Genomic DNA, 18,062 nt, shown 5'->3' on the forward strand with positions numbered 1-18,062 from the left:
GTACTAAGAACACCAAACTTAATTCACATAGGTCTTCAAACAGTTAAAAGATTACAATGACTATCAGTTAGTGCTATGTAATACATTATCAGTTTGTTTAGCATCCTTTTCTTTTGACTTGGTCCATAGCAGCCTACTACCACAACAGACTTATAGACTCATAGATTCCAAGGCCAGAATGGACCATTGTGATAATCTAGAAAGACTTCCTGTAATACAGTGGCTCTCAACCTTTCCAGACTACTGTACCCCTTTCAGGAGCCTGATTTGTCTTGCGTACCCCCCAAGTTTCACCTTGCTTAAAACCTACTTACTTACAAAACCAGACCTAAAAATACAAAAGTGTCACAGCAATTTTTCAATAATAGTGTGCTTACTTTCTAACTTTTGCCATATAATTATAAAATAAATCAAATGGAATATAAATATTGTACTTACATTTCAGTATATAGAGCAGTAGAAACAAGACGTCTGTATGAAATTTTAGTTTGTACTGATTTTGCTAGTTCTTTTAAGTAGCCTGTTGTAAAACTAGGTAAATGTCTAAATGCCTAGATGTGCTGATGTACCACTTGGAAGACCTCTGCATATCCCAGAGTACACGTACCCCTGGTTGAGAACCACAGCTGTAATACACAGGCCAGAGAACTTCCCCAAAATAATTCATAGAGCAGATCTTTTAGAAAAACATCCAATCTTGATTTAAAAACTCAGTGATGGAGAATCCACCACAACTCTTGGTAAATTGTTCCGGTACTTAATTACCCTCATTGTAAAATAATTTGTCTTTTATTTCCAGTCTGAATTTGTCTAGCTTCAACTTCCAGCCATTGAATCATGCTACACCGTTCTCTGCTGAATTGAAGAGCCTATTAAATATTTGTCTCTCATGTACATACTTACAGACTGTAATCACCACCTCTTAAGCTTCTCTTTGTTAGGCTCAAAGTGCTCAGGTTAGTTTATCACTATAAGGTACGTTCTCTAATATTCCCATGGCTCTTCTCTGAATCATCTCTAATTTATCAATATCCTACTTGAATTGTGGGCACCAGAATTGGACACAGTATTCTAGCTGCGGTCACACCAGTGTCAAATACACAGGTAAAATAACCTCTCTACTCTACCTCTGCTGAAGATTCCTCTGCATTAACTCTTTTGCATTAACTCTCACTGTGGCATGCTGGAAGATCATGTTGATCTGATTATCCACCATGACTCCGAAATCTTTTTCGGAGTCACTGCTTCCCAGGATAGAGTCCCCCATCCTGTAAGTATGGCATAATTCTTTGCTCCTGGCTGATATTCCTTATTTAGCTCAAGTTGTAGATGTTTGTGCTGTGATGCTGAAGTTCCCAGTATTTAAATCATGCTGGTGACCAAAGCAGAAGTCGTCATAAATGTAAATCATGTAGTCACCTGTGCAAATAACTGTTTATGCATGCAAATTTTGCAAATGCATAAAGCAGAGTCTCTTTTAAGTTGGCCTAAAGAGTTATAAATGTCTCTGCTTTGCAAAAAAGTTGGATCCTTTGCCATACATTGATGTAAGAAAATTTTTCAGTGAATTGGGTCTTATACAATAAATGGATATAGACCAAGAAAAATATTGTTAAAAGGAGTAAGTATTAAGGCTATATTGTTCCATGCAACTGCACCCACAAGCCCCTCCTGATAAGCCCTGCAGGATGTACAAACAAGAATCTAGCTTGAACACTATGAAAGGTTTACTTTCTAGAGTTTACCCACGTGCTCCCAACAGAAAAGGGGATTGGAAACCCCATGAAGAGGTGAATAGGAGGCTCACTTTAAGACTCAGGATCTGTGAGAAAAGCAGACACCAGCCATGCAGAAGACTTACCCTCTCCTTGCTGTCATTGGCTTTCTCCCTCTCCTCATAGTTGTGTACTGTCCTTCTCTAACTGGGAATAGAGGCTTTGGAGGAAAGTTAATACAGCATTAAATATCTGCTGGATTTCTGCTCAGAAATTCTTTTTGTGTTTGCAGAGAGCATGCCATAGTGTTTTATGATATTTAGTGTTTTTCTTAAAGCCCTAGCTGCTGGAATCAAGAGATTGCATGAAAACCTTATCTTTCACAAAAGAAGTAAGTGGCTAGCCTTCATGGCTGAAAAGCTTAGGAAAAAAAATTGTCCTGAGTGCACCATAAAGACTCAGAAACTAGAATGCAAATGAAGAAAATCTAAAAGATATTTTTTATCTGGAAAAAAAATCAAAATTTGGGGGCCTGACTCATGATTTTTGAATGCTTGGGATTAGCAATGCTGATGCCGAGTAAATACACTGACCGCAGTCCTAAATGTAGAGCCTCAAACTCATGCTAGTGCAGAGGAAAGCAGAGAAGGGTTAAATGTGTTACAGAACCACTGCTTTGCTTAAGGTACTTCTGCCCCTTTTTATTCCCTTGTGTTCCCCTCCGTACTGCAGAGAGGAAAACCGAGAGCCCAATTTATAATCCATAGTGGACTAAAAACTCCTCTGAGTACTTTAATGGCAGCTACCTGTTTTCTAAATGACAACTAATGATACATTATGATTTATGTATTTATTTATGCAAATTATGATTTAATACTGCAGCTTATGCAAAGTAACAGCCTTTATGACTTCCACTAAAATCAAGTATCCTAAATTAAATGAATTGAGTAGTTTTAATTTAGTTTCTAGTGAGAGGTTCAGCTGTCGACAAATCCGAGCACATCAGTTGGTGCACTGCAGAATTTGTTCATGGGAATTATCCAGAATGAGCTGATCTGGAAAGCGAAGAATGATCATTTTCACATGCACATAATTTCTCTACCTATGCTGTTTTCTTTGCTTTCTTATTGTTTTCTATGATTCATTCATTCATTAATTTGTATGTGTATATATATATGTGTGTGTGTGTATATGTGTGTGTGTGTGTGTGAGAGAGAGAGAGAGAGACAGACAGAAACAGATTAGCAATGTCATTTTGTCTGTTTTGAATAACAAGAAATTATACAATTATAGTACACAGTGATAGATTTCAGTCATATTAAATAAAAAAGATTCAAAATGACAGCTGTATGCATTAATTGTACATTACCGATCAAAGTCCCAGGTGTGAATGTAGCAGTCAAACTGTTACATTAGCCCTGTTTTACCTTAGGCCATTGTAATGTCTCTGTAGGTGATTGCATACTTAATTGTACATACACGCTAGGTTGAAATGTAGTTGTTTGTTACTTGTAGGTTTATCTTTTTTCTTGTCTACATCCAGATGTTTCTGTACTGTGCATTGATACACTCTGGTGTCTCCAATCTGTGGGATGCACCCTTAAACCACTTAAATTGGTTAACATAAGTTTTTTCCCTATTTCTCTTGTTTTCAATAACCCAAATTTATACACAGATGAACTTAGTTTATGTACAATATAATGGTAACTAATGACACAAATAATGCTTTTATATAGCCTATAACAGAAACATGACCTGGTTTTCTATATTTTAATTATTTCTATTTTTTATTCCTTTATTAAAATAATGTTTTGGTTTTTTGTCCTGGTTTTCTTAATCTTTTTTGCCACATACAAATGTACCTGTTTTAGATGGTTTTTCAGTTTTTACATAAAGAAATCCATTTTTACTTCCTTAACATGTTAGTAGTTTTCCATGATAAAGGTAGTGCTGGATTGCTAAAACAGGTACTCACAATCTTCTGTGAGACGACTTCTTACTCTGCTCCCTGCCCCCAGCACTTGGTTTTAGCAACAGACTAACAAATAGAATTTTTACTTAAGTTTTTGTTAATTTGTTTGTTATAGCAATTAATATTGCTTTTGTAAATATTTTCAAGGAGGTTGTGAAGGCTAGAACTATAACAGGGGTTAAAAGAGAACTGGATAAATTCATGGAAGTTAAGTACATTAGTGGCTATTTGCCAGGATGGGTAAGGAATGGTGTCTCTAGCCTCTGTTCGTCAGAGGGTGCAGACGGATGGCAGGAGAGAGATCACGAGATCATTACCTGTTAGATTCACTCCCTATGGGGCACCTGGCATTGGCCGCTGTCAGTAGACAGGATACTGGGCTGGATGGACCTTTGGTCTGCCCCAGTATGGCCATTCTTATAGTCAAGCATAAACTTTAATAACCAATTTTTTAAAAACACAACACAGAAGAAAATGGTATAAAAATTAAAACAAAATGAAGTTTAAGTGCAGGTTTATGTACACATGTTGAGAGTAATACGTCTATGGTATTTGCTTGTGCTTGGGAGACAAATTTGAAATGTTTAGTTAGCTTTAACATTTTACAGCATAAACGGAGATAATGTATATCCTTTTAAAAACATTTTGGCTATAACACAGGCCAGAGGACCTCACCCAGTAATTTCTACATTAAGCCTATAACTTCTAGTTGAGCTACAGCAGATCTTTTAGAATAGTAATTAATAGTAAAGGAGTTCTTTACATGATCCTGGCTAATACTGTATAATTATACAAACTGAATGTTTAGCAGAGGGGATATATACTGTAAAATAAAGTGCTAAAAACATGGAAGAGAAAAATCCTTCAAATAAATATCCACCTCCATGAAGGCAATTTATAAAAACACGGATATGTTTTCTTATTGCTTTTGCCATTCTAGAACCATGATAAAAATATTTTAATATTTTAGACTATACAATCTCATTTTAATAGTTCACTTCAAGTAGTTTTAATCTAGTTTGTTTTTGTTTAAAATCAAATACCAATCACTACTGAAATAATAAAAATTGTTTAACAATATCTGAAAAAGGAAAAAAAAACAGTACAGAAATAACCCCTTCAACAATGACATTATATTATGAGGGCACTGGTGTTAAAGTTGTATTGTGTTTTGCATTGAAGTCCTTCCATTTCACACTTCATTGACTGAATTTAGTTATCAGGTTTGGCCACCATATATCTTCGGGGGGCAATTGAACATCATATGTTTTTAGAAAAACATTTACTAACTTCTGCAAAGGAAACAATGTTCCCTTTCTGAGAGATTGCCCCGTTTTGGTCACATTTCTTTGGGTTACTCTAACTAAACTACCACCATCCCCACAGATGATAATATAATAGCCATATTATTCATGAACCCTGTAAATCTAAATCATAATAGATGCCCAAATGTATAGTTAATTAGGCCCCCGCAGTAGTTAGGAAAACAATATGTACCACCTTTCTCCATGGATTTTAAAGCTCATTAAGCAAATGAATAGCTTACTGCTCTAAGGCCATGTTGTTTGACTAACTTCCTCAGTGATTGCTTCCAAATTGTACATCGCTATAAAATCTGCAAAGAACAATTTCCAGTTCATACAAATTTAGCATGATTCCCCCTGGCTCAGCTGGGAGGAGATTCCTTTTGAAACTCACCTGGCAGAAGAGCTGCTTACGTATCACAATGCTCCTGGTTTTACTCTCCTGCAATAATGGGCAAGATGTACCACATGGATAAGACAAGCAATCAAGAGAGGTTCTTTGCTCTGGTTTCTAGAGCACACTATGGACTTGTGACTATAATATGGAAACCAGTGAACTAATAGACTTTCTTCTATATTTCATACCTGGAAATGTCACCCTTAAGTTTTGAAGGCTGTCATTGTGACTCTATTTTATGTAAGTTTTCATGTCAGTGAAGCAATAGAAAGTTTTACAGAGTTTTGTTATGATGAGTGAGGGAGGGGGAGAGTTCAAGGACCATTTAATGTTTCTTCAGTGCCCCAATTCTGTCATTCTTCTGACTCCTAAATCAAAAAGTAACTTGACAGACTAACCCAGTGTAAATACTAGGGAGATAGCACAACATATAGTTCTAGTTGTACTGATTTTCTGCAGCATGGTGAGTATTAAAATATTATGGACCACAGTGATACATTGCTCTTGTGTGAGAATTACAGGACACCAAGTCAGAAAAGGCCAGTAGACTACAAAAGAGTTTCTCTGCTTGTAACATTAGTTAACATACATTTTCAGATTTAAAACATTTAAAAGAAAATGTTTAAAGAGGAATGTATAAACATGTTCTTAGCTTATCTTTAGTAAAAAATAAATACCACGTATAGGCCTCAGGATAGGTAAGCATAGGGTGACCAGCTTTCCAAAATGCAAAAATTGGACATATGCAGGAGCCCTGCCCCCTGACCAGGTCAGAAGCCTGGCAGTGGTAAGAGCCACCCAGGGAGCTCGGGCTGCTGTGGGGAGCCCTGGACCCTCCACCTGCCCTGGGTGTGGGATCAGGGTGCCCAAGAGCAGCCCCTGGCCTGTGTCCAGGGGCAGGGCCTTGGGGGGAAGAGGAGGACGAGCAGGGGGCAGGGTCTTATGGCAAGGGGGGCCAAAGGCCCCACCTCAGTCCCACCAAGAAGAGGCTGGCAATGCCCCTGAGCCTCAGGCAGGCCAGGATAGGCACTACAGGGAATCCAGAACAAATGATGTCCCACAGTCATTCAGCCCAGAACTTGAAATTTACATTTTGGGACTGTGCCACCCAATTAGGGATGGGTGGTCACTGTAAGTAAGCACTGAACTTACAGGTAAGCATGTGTTTAAGTGCTTTCTTGAAATCGGGATCACAAAGATGAAAATAGAGCTAGAAAATGATTTTAAGTACATAGCTGACATTTATCAGTATATCTAAAAGATTTTTTTATGTAGCAATGCTGAAAATATTAGAATGAAATATCTTGGCTTTGATAACAAGTACTGCTGGTTTTATAATAGCTGCCTGTGCACGTGAAGTGCATGTATTGGGGATGGGATGAGGAGACTGTATTTTGATTTGGGATTTGCAAAACACCGCAGGTGAATTTTCTTTACTCAAACCAGGAGTGGTTGGTATTTAGGGTACCATTATATGACCTCGCCCCAAATTTTAGAGGACAGAGATAAAAGGTTTTAGTTCCATCCTTCTGTATTATGAGCAAACTGGAGTTTTTTAAAAAATATTCATTTTTAGGTTTTAGTTTTAAGAAACTTCTAGTGTTGCTCAGTGCTGGGTCCCATTTTATCCAAGCTGTAGGACTTGAGGGGTCGTCACTCACATGTTTGGGTGTTTATGTATGTATGTATATATGTGTGTGCACTGTATTATTTCTTGGATGTAAATGTTAATTCTTGATTTAGGAGATCTGGTACAAAATTTTATTTGCAGCTTTAGTCTTTTTACTCATAGTTTTTCCTAGCCAGAATACAGTATTCAAAACCCCATGCCTGAGAATTTCCGTGTGATTTTTTGTTTTGTTTTGTATTTTGAGGGGGGCATGGATGGGGGGGGCGGGGAGCGTCTGGAGAGATTCATATCTTACTGAATGGTGAGCTGTCCAGCAATCTTGAAGCTCAATTTCCAGAATTTGATACCTGTCATGTTGTTACATAGCACTGGAGAATGAATTTATAAAAAAGATTAACTTGTCTTTTTTTCTCTTTGGCAGATGCAAGACAAAAGTCTACCCTGATGAACTCCCAAATACAAGTGTAGTTATAGTATTTCATAATGAAGCCTGGAGTACTTTGCTTCGAACTGTTTACAGTGTTATAAACAGATCCCCACACCATTTGCTTTCTGAGGTTATCTTGGTGGATGATGCCAGTGAAAGAGGTATGACCCTTGCTCTAATTTTCTTGTGGATAGTTATAATAATTTGATAGAGATTTAAAATGTACATATTTTGTTAGTGTCACATTTGAGAAGCCTGCAGAAGGGATTGTAAATCAATAAAGTTTTAACCAGTAATGAATTTGACCCCCCAACTCAGAGAGGGGCAGTTTTCTGGATTAAGTAGCTCAGTGAGAATGGTGCTTTTCAGTGACCATGTTATGAGTGCTGTGCCAATATTCCCGATAAAGAATATCAAGAATATAGTGTCCTATGTCTCTGTCGCTCATTTCTCTCCTAACAAGGAAATGACTCACTCTTGAGGTTTAAACTTGTTTAAATGTCAGAAGCTTGAACAGTTTCCTCAGATTACTCTTTGGTTTTTGTTTTTAATTTATTTTGAGCCCGAGTTTCACATAGTTTTTTTAAACCAGTAATTGAGGTTATTTGAGGGTAGAAAAAGCAAAAACTGCTTTTGCTCAGTAACAAAAACTGCTTTTGATAATGTTAATGTTTTAGAAATAAAAAAATGCTAAAATAATGGAACTGGTGAAAAGCCAAAAAATGTCAATGTATTTGCTTTGGATGTCAAAATGTTTGCACAGCACGGCACCATGAGGACTGGAGGATTTGGAAGCTGTGTTGCCTGATTTCTCTCCGGGTGCCAAAACCTGTCCCCTGAGGGAAACCTTCAGCAAACACTGCAAGGTGCACCTCAAAGATTTCCCTAGGTCTTCTGTCCTCCTCATGGAGGTTTTACCATAGGCAGGTACGTTACTGTATCTGCAGCTGTGTAAAAATAAATGCAGGGGAATTTGAAGCTTATTGCACAGTATGAAAGGTACTGTCTTTTGTAATCCACTGATTAGCTACAGCATCATATCCTGTTCAGCATATTAGAGCTGTCGCTTAATATCAGGGGCAGGGCTGTGCCATTGATGTGACATGCCAAGCAGCTGAATTTTTTTGGTTTTCCCCTGTTCCACATTTTTAGGATTTTTTTTCTTCCAAACTATTAAAGTGGTCAAAAGCTGTTTTTGTGACTGAAAACTTCAGACCATGCAGTATGGCTCCTGTACTGGCTTCCTCTACTCTGTGCAGGGTACCCCTTGGAGGGATTGCAGGTACAGAGCTGATGTTAATGCTGCCCTAAGTAGCATTAACATCCACATGGCTACTCAACTAGATATCCCCGTTTCAAAGAGTAGAGGGGAAGCATGCTCTCTCTTGCTCACACTCACAATGTGCAGCTGTTACTAAGGGGTTGGGGGGAGGGAAAAGTATGCTGCACTGGCTTCACTATACCTTGCTTCCACTGCTCTGGGTTTTTCCCCCAACTGTACTTTTTGTTGCTCCCTTCCAAGTCAGACATCAAAGAGAAGCACAGGGTCAAAGTACTTAACATGACCCTCATACATAGGGAAAGGGTATGTTATGGAAGCTCCCAAACTGCCGAAGAAGCTTATTAAAATGGATATATTTGAAAACTAAACTTCGACTCTATAACAAAATAGCAAAAACATATATTTAATCAAAGTACACATTTCTGGATTGAATTTATACTAAGCTTTGACTGACCAGTGCTATAAGTAGGAAATTAATCATAATTTTTTCCGTTTGAAATCTTTTATTTGCATGGTCTTCTCATGGGACCCATTTAACCAGAACTATATTGCAATCCTAGAATGTGAGCAGTGTCCTAATGTAAACCTCCATGACCTGGAAACTTATCTCTCATTCTTCAGAAAATTGACAAACATGTCTCAGACTGTATTTCCTGAATTGTGCTTTCAGGACCTTTGGTCTTTCAATATTCATGCATGAGAATATTGTCCAAGAATTACCTGAGTGACCAGTATGATGTATTAACCATACAGTTCTATTTTGACTCCTCACTGACTACTGAATCTAGTTTGAACAAAAGGTTTCTTGTATTTTTAAATTGCATTTGGCAGATTTTCTGAAAGCCTCATTAGAAAATTATGTGAAAAATTTGGAAGTGCCAGTAAAAATTATTAGGATGGAACAACGGTCAGGACTGATCCGTGCTCGGCTCAGAGGAGCAGCGGCTTCTAAGGGCAAGGTCATAACTTTCCTGGATGCACACTGTGAATGCACTTTAGGCTGGCTTGAGCCCCTACTGGCAAGAATAAAGGAAGACAGGTAAGGGCTGATATATGTCCTTCTGCATGATGACAATGCCTGCTACACTGCTCTAGTTAAGGGTCTGTCAGAGTTTCCTTTATAACCCTTTATTTTCAGTGTGATTATATTTTGGCTATAAAAAGAATCTTCTTTGGCCTGAACACATTGAAAACAAGTCATCAACCCAACAGCGTTTTTTAGTTTTAAAAAAATGGTTCAGTAATTTTTCAATCAATATTTTTGTCAGGATAAGATGCTTTAATAGTTATTGTATCTTTCTTCCTACAGGGTCTCTGTTAGTGTAACTGGTAATAATAGTTAATAAATGAAGCCTTTTATCCAATCTTTGGTTGGCAAAGTAACCCACCACCTTTGTTTGGTTCATGAGTGCTTGTGTATGCGGTGCATTCCTCCACTCTCCCCATCTGTTCTCTTTTCTTGTGAGCTCACAAGCAATTGGAATTTATGCTTATCCTGTCTTCCAAGTGGATGGTGCAATGTGTACCTGCTCGGTTTATGTGCATAAGTGAATGTCCAGTCACAAACAGAAATCAAAGCAGAAAGCCTTGCTATCATCACTTTTTGCTATTGTTCTAAAAAGCAAATTCCATACACTTATATTTTATGTTGAGGAAGCAAGTGTGTGTGTGTGTGTGTGTGTGTGTGTGTAATACCTGCTTGCCTGCCTACCTATCTACAAATGCTGTTGTGTTCAAGGCCAAAAAAGACTCTTTGCCTCTATTTGTGAAGCAGATGGATTGCAAGAGGTCTCCACAAAATGTTCCCTGAGTGACCCAGAGAGCAGAGGGGCAACAGCAACCAGTTACTACAGCAGCTTCAGGGGTTAAAGATGGGTGGAATGTCTCTTGTGTTTTCAGGATGATGGGTGACTGTGGGGAGGAGGGCAGACGTGTCAGAGTGAGGGGGGGGCAGGGCTATCCATTGGAGGAAAGCAGCTTCACAGCATCAATTGAATGCTGCAGCAACAACTAAAGAGTTTATTTTGCTATTTGTGTAGAGAGAGGGTATGGGTTTATGTGGAGGGTGTCTCTACAGAGGAGAGGGTATAGGGAAAGGAGATGGGCGGGAACTGTGCGTATAAGTGGAGAGCAAAGAAATGGAGAAACTTTACAATATCAGTTCAGTTTTACTCTTGGGGTAAGAAATGACAGCAATGTCCCTGCTTACTTGAAGGAGGGGGATGTCTGTGCATGGGGATAGGAATCAGCAGTCTGACCTGGTGTTTGCTGAGGGCAGGGGAGGAGGGGGTGCCAAGGCTGCATAACTCACTGTGTAGTGCATCTAAGCTCGATGCTTCTCATTTGATGGCCTTCCCCCAGCATCATCATCTCAGTGCTAAGAGATAATGAAATCACGTGTGTCCGAACCAAACCAATTTAAAGATAATTTTGTTGTTGTAAGAAGACCACAAATGCACAAGAGGCATGAAAGAGAGCTGACTGCTGCACCCTTATGGATCCAGTTTAATATAATATACTTTACAAATTGTTTACAATAACTTGCACGGAACTGTTATTGGAGTGTTAGGGAAATGCACAATATTTTAAATTGTGGTGCTCTAACTGCATCTTCTAATGTTTCATTAAGACTTTTCTAATATATAGGGGATTTTTACAGTTTGCGCTTTGTGACCCTTATGTTATAAACAATGTTACAAATTATGAACTGATAAAACATCAAGCATAGCAAAAGAGAAAAGCTATCTCACTAGGGATAAAATAAAATATGGCACCCGCTGCAGAAAAGTTAAAGCTATGTGGTACGGAGGTCAGCTTGGCACATCAGCAGCAAAATTTAGGTGTATTTCAAAATCTGCCTGGCTCAGCTGTGGGTTGTCTCTTTAGCTAGAGCCCATACTGATGCAGAGGACACTAAGAAACACATTTGTTACTCTGCATGGTTTCAAGCAAATACACAGATTATGCTGTTTATGGTCGTTATATAGTCTATAACATGTTTGACCTTCTAAGCTGATGTTTTATTAATATGAACATCAGCTTGAAAGTCAATTAACGCACTGTGTTATAGAACCTTGAACAATGGAAATATGTACAAAAGCCCTGGAAAAATACTTTTACAGAGTAAGTGATGAAATGAAAATGAAATGTTTCATTAAGGTTTCAGGTTTTATTCCAAATCTGAAATTCATGACAGATTTGCTGAGGTTTGAGGGAACCTAGATGAATTTTTGACCTAACCTGCACCTAACCTAACCTGCATCAACTTAATGCATTTGTATGGAAACTGCGGGGACCACCTATTTGTTTACCATGAGTTAGTCCTGAAATCTGGTAGCTTAAAGCTGGGCTGTGATTTGAAATTGGGAGGCTAAACTTGGAGTGAAACTCAGGGAGTGCAAGCCTATCTATGTAAACCAAAATGGTGGAAAAAAAAGGGTTTGCAAAAAAAATCTGACAATTTGAGAAAACTAATTTTGCACAATCTTGTTTCCAAATAAAATCTCTGGTGTGGGTCTTGATTTCTATGCTGCGAAGCCACAACAGAAAGGGGTCTCTAGCATATTTTAAAAAGTATTCTTTTTTTCTTATAGAAAAACTGTTGTCTGTCCAATCATTGATGTGATCAGTGATGACACATTTGAATACATGGCTGGGTCAGACATGACATATGGAGGGTTTAACTGGAAGCTTAATTTTCGCTGGTATCCTGTTCCTCAGAGAGAGATGGACAGAAGGAAAGGGGACAGAACCTTGCCTGTAAGGTAAGGAGAATGGGCAAAGGATGCTATTGTATTGTCTTTGACTCCATTGCATAATTGTGAGCATTGCAGTGTTTTATTTGTGGATAATCATTTTTAATTATTAAGACTTTACTGAAATTCAAATGTATACATATCCAAAAAGCATAAAGGTGTGGTACACATTTTAGATTAAAGAAAAGGAGTACTTGTGGCACCTTAGAGACTAACCAATTTATTTGAGCATAAGCTTTCGTGAGCTACAGCTTATGCTCACGAAAGCTTATGCTCAAATAAATTGGTTAGTCTCTAAGGTGCCACAAGTACTCCTTTTCTTTTTGCGAATACAGACTAACACGGCTGTTACTCTGAAACCTTTTAGATTAAAACAATAGAAGACCATTTTCTCACCTATTCACAGTGTGCAATATAGTTATCAGAACTGAGCAAATGCCTTAAAGTTCTTCTGTGAGTATTCAATAACATACAAAATGAATTTGTTTGGATGTGTTTGTCCCCTTTGCATTACTTTTCTTCAAATATTCTAGTGAAGAAGTGTATTGGCTAGCATGTTCATGAAAACAATGAATTTTAAGCTAATATTAGAAAGTACTTGTGGAGAATAACTTCTGAACTTGTAAAATTCAAATATTTTCCCTAGAAACTTGATTCTAAAATTCATGCTCTTCCAGTCAGGGAACAGAATTGATACCTACAGTACGTGTCCTATCAAATCTAACAAACATATCTCCCATTCTAGTATTGAACACTGTCAATGAATTGCTCATGAATGAGCTACAGACTAAGAATTAGTCACAAAAAGTATTTGGTGACTCACTGTAACACATTTGAGAAACTTGCTATCAGCTTGTAGAAAATTTGGGAACAGAAAAAAGAGGTGACATTCATTGACTAAATTATTTGCTATGGATTATTTGCTCAGTCCTGATAGCTATAATGGTCCTTATGATAGTTAATGAAAGTATTGAAAAGCTGAAATAATGATTTCAAACATGTCTGAGGCATAAAGAAGTTGGGGAAATTCCCCTCCTGCATGTCCCATTACTGCGTGCAACAGGCAGATAAAGAGAGAGCCAGCTCAGGTTGAAATAGTTCACAATGCAGCCAAAAGAAAGGTTTCCAGACAAGACAATGGATAATTAGAGACATTTTCATAATTATGTACATCTGAAAGGGCAGAAATCTATGTTCTTCAGAGTCTTGGGTTTTTGTGGGTTTAGATTTTTTAATATATTTCTGCTTGACAATGAAGTTATCAGGTATCATCTTTTCTTCCACTTATTTATTAGGAAAAACTACAGAATGTTGGTATGTAGAATATAAGGATTAAATGCTTTCGCACAGCTGAGAGGGGGAGGATCAAAGGTGGCTTTCAGACACCTTTCTGTCCCCTCAATCTGAGTCCAAACTGCACCTTGCTGCAGCCAACCTCCAAGGGTCTATTCTTCAGAAGAGCCAGTGCATTGACCATACCTGTGAGTAAACCTTTATGCCAGGGCCAGGAGAAGCGGGGTAGGGCTGGCTGTCGCTGCTCTGTACCACCTGGGGTCTCCTCCATGCCAGTTGCCTCTCAAGCTTTAAGGGGACCAGGATATGGCTCTTAAGTCTTTGACTAGAAAGCATGCACCAAATTCTGTTTGGAAATTGTTTGGAAATTGCTTTGTCAATATGCTCCTTGGCGGCACTAGCATGTGCCAGTGATGGATCCTTATGGACCCTACAGCAGTCGAGGAGTACAGTGGCAGAGCAAAGCTCAGCCAGGTGCCATCCCCGCCCATGATACACCTCCTCCCCAGGAATCGTAGAATATCAGAGTTGGAAGGGACCTCAGGAGGTCATCTAGTCCAACCCCCTGCTCAAAGCAGGACCAATCCCCAACTAAATCATCCCAGCCAGGGCTTTGTCAAGCCTGACCTTAGAGGGTGTGGAGACCAGAGGTTCAGGGCCTGACTGTAGTGCAGATGTGCCTCTGTCAGGTGAATTCTCTTTTGGGTGTTTGCAGCTGGATTATAGCTCCTTTTGTAGTACCTAAATGGTGCAAAAGGGCTATAGCTCAGCTGGAGATTCAGGCCCATAATGTAGACTTGTAAATGACCTGTTAGTAGTTAAAAGGTACCCCACACAAATATTCTAGAAATGTATACATACTGCATAGTATATAGTGTACACACACACACGTACACACACACGTGTGTACGTACACACACACACGTACACACACACGTGTGTACGTACACACACACACGTACACACACACGTGTGTACGTACACACACACACGTACACACACACGTGTGTACGTACACACACACACGTACACACACACGTGTGTACACACGTATTGATGGACTGGCCTCGAGCAAATATTGTCCGAAAGAGCAAAATTAGAATGGTGAGGGAAATACACAACAAACAAGGAAACTATTTTCCCCCAGGTCAAATTTTACTGCTATTATCTGAAAAGCCCCTCAATAGCTGTTCACTAATGTTGAGATGTTTGTGTAAAATCCCAAGAGTTAATTCTTACCACTACCCCTACTGGCTCAGCCTCTTTTCCTCCTCACCTGGTGGCTCCATCCTCCATGCCCCTTCCTGTACTGGATCTTTGTTCCCTCACATCCCTGCTTGGTGCTTTGTGTGTCAACCACCTCACTCGACTTATCTACACTACTTTCCCTGCTCCTAGCACTGACTTGTGGGGAATTTCAAGAAATTCAAAAAATGCTAGTGGCACCAGCTCTCCTCTCCATGGTTATCAGCTTCTTTAGTGAGAAAGTGTTTGTGAGAAACTTGCTGGTATGTTGGCTGGTCTGTGTAGGACTTCACTACTGATATCCTATTTCCCTCTCTTGGAGTCAAATAGCATTATTTTATAGATTGGTCCTGAGCCAAAATTAGTCAACGGATTTTAATTTTAAAAAATCCTTTTATTAAAATAAAAATCCTGAAGAGGTTGGGAAGAGACAGAATAAGATACTTATTTGGCAGGTGCTTTTTTTTTCAGCTGAGGTTGCTTGAAATGTTAAAAGTAGGCCCGTTGGAGATAATTAATGAGCAAAGTATAGGCAGAGGTACATGATAAGAGTAAATTATAGTATGTGGGTTTATTTTGATTTACAAACAAATTATTAACTCTAGACATGTTTGAAAATTCACAAACAATTGAATTTGTAATATGTTAAAAATATTAACCTGCCTAAAATCCTCCCCAGCTTCAAAACAAAATATTCCTCAATTATCCACCCCATTCCCCTCCTGCCTGTGCCTTGGGGAAAAAATTGGGATAACAAGTGAGTCTTGCATCTTATTCTGATGACCACCTGATCCAGGCCCCGATGTACCAGGAGAAGAGAGTTTCAGAGGCAAGGGCCTCTTATCAAGAACACCTACCACCAGTTACTCCTACTTAAACTAAGTGAATGTTAGCTCAGACACCACAGGTGAGCATGGCTGCTGTGATGTTCCATGTGGGGGAAAGGCTGTCTCAAGTAGCTAGGACCCTTACCCTCACCCCATTCTTTTTTCATAAGTCAAAACAGCATGTGAAACTGGAAATCAGCTGGCAGCTAGTGCATGTCCTGAGCACAGGTACAATGGGCTTCCTCTGGAAATAACATTTAATTAGTGATCTGTTGTATTTGATGCTATCTGCAATTTTCAAATAGATTTTAAAGCATAGCCTCATATGGAGCTTATTGCAGTAAATCAACCTGTAGATGTTAAAGACATGGATAACAGTAACAAGGTCTGAATCCAAAAGAAAATGATGCAATATTCTAGCCAAATAGCCTAAAGTGTTTTTGGCAACCACTGCTACTTCAGAAGCTACTGGGGATCCCTCTCCCCCCAAAAAGACCCTCAAACAGCAAATCTTAGCAACAAACCATTTCTTCTGGTTGATTTTCTCATTCTATAAGCATCTGGGTTAAGTACTGAGTGTGTATCTAGATCTGTTTTTCTGTCCAACTGATGAAATAGGTGTATATAACACCACTGACTTTTATGTTTTCTTGAATATGTGTATAATAGTCATTGCACCCAAGTTCTGCTCTTTGGCACACTGAAAGTTAAGGGGGTTGTAGGCATATAATTGAAAGAAGAATGTTTCCCAGAGTATTTATTATCTATAATAAGTCAATATTGATCAACACTTACCTTTCCCTTTTTATATTCAGTAGCAACATGTATACACTCCAGTAAAAAATATGGGATGCTTTGTAAAGACCTTTACCACCTTTAGTAAGAAAGATCTGGATAATTCACTCATAAGTCACTCAACTTGCTCATGAAGATGAGTCTTAAAAGAGCTCAGTCATCTTGTATTTTGTGTATATTAATCCTGATACGCTGAATGTGAAATTTACTGTAAACTCTAAGCAGTAGAATTTATCTGGTTCTTTTTCTTCAGTCGATGGAAATAAGCACTAGACTCACTTGCTTTGTTTGCCCTAGAAATTACAAGAAACTGTTTCATGAAATTTAATTCTGTAAGATGATTGAAGAGGTGAAGCAACAGAAATATCTGCCATTGCTGAAGTTTCTAGAATTTATAGCAAATGGTTAATTAATTCAATGACTGTTGTAAAAGCCTACAGATAATTGTCATCCAATACAGTTGTAAAGAGAACTTTCTTAGTGTAAACTATAACTGAAAAAGAAGCTCAGTCAGATAGCTTTTAAAAAAAATCACCTGCAATGAATAGTAGCTGTGGGAATTCATAAGTCTCTTGTTTTATATTAAATAATGATGCTTAGTGTAGCAAACAAAGATTCAGAATTCAGTTACAGCAAATTTAAAATATCCTGATCTGATCTTCACAAATGTGTCCCTGTTGTTTTGATCCCATATTTTTCTTCTTTGTTTCCAAAATACTGCTCCAGTGTCCTTGTTCCCTTTCCTGCTTCCTCCTCACCATAGTCAAGAAGTCTACCTATCTAGGTTTTTATAAGGTCACCACAGTATATTATCTCCTCCAATAATAATTTTGCACTTAAATGGTGCATTTCATCCTAAGAACTCGTAGCACTTTTACAAAGGTGGATACCATCTCCAGTTTATAGGTGGTAAGTGACCTGCCTAAAACCACACAACCAACCTGGAATAGAATCCAGCTCACTCAACCTGCTGTCCTCTACACTATCTACTAAGCTGTGTTACTTTGTTCATGATTCCAAACAAATTCTTTATTTCTCTTTCAGCTGGGGAGTGAGGTAAAGGTTATAGGTTTGCACTGGGACAAAGAAACATTTTTGGATAATAATAAGAACCAACCAACTTTCTACCAAAATTCAAACAGAGAAATGAATCAGAACCTTTTCTAAAGTTCAAGAAGAATTAGCTGGATTTTTCTCAGGCTTGGTTGTTATCTATTTTTTTCCACAGATGTAATTATTTTAGTCTGTAACAAAAGCACCACAACACCAACAGAAAATCTGTGGCTGAAATTACAGAGCGAAGAGGAAAAAGGGAGGAGGGGAGGGTGTGAGAGAGAGAGGAAATCCCCAAGAGTAGATTGATTTCCAGAGACAAAGTAGTTTAGACAAGCATTGCAAATATTGTCTGGGCCCAGGCAGC

General features: G+C 38.5%; 1 protein-coding gene across 1 annotated transcript in view; it reads left to right on the top strand.

The window, feature by feature from the left end:
- Window positions 1–18,062, top strand: part of GALNT13 (polypeptide N-acetylgalactosaminyltransferase 13) — a 345,963-nt gene that overhangs the window by 169,774 nt on the left and 158,127 nt on the right. Inside the window, exons 4-6 of the mRNA XM_077830255.1 lie at window positions 7,440–7,606; window positions 9,559–9,766; window positions 12,321–12,491. Coding sequence (XP_077686381.1) covers window positions 7,440–7,606; window positions 9,559–9,766; window positions 12,321–12,491 — 546 coding nt within the window. The remainder of the gene's footprint in view (window positions 1–7,439; window positions 7,607–9,558; window positions 9,767–12,320; window positions 12,492–18,062) is intronic.

The sequence above is a fragment of the Eretmochelys imbricata genome, chromosome 11 (genome assembly GCF_965152235.1).
Source record: "Eretmochelys imbricata isolate rEreImb1 chromosome 11, rEreImb1.hap1, whole genome shotgun sequence".
NCBI classification, from domain to species: domain Eukaryota; kingdom Metazoa; phylum Chordata; order Testudines; family Cheloniidae; genus Eretmochelys; species Eretmochelys imbricata.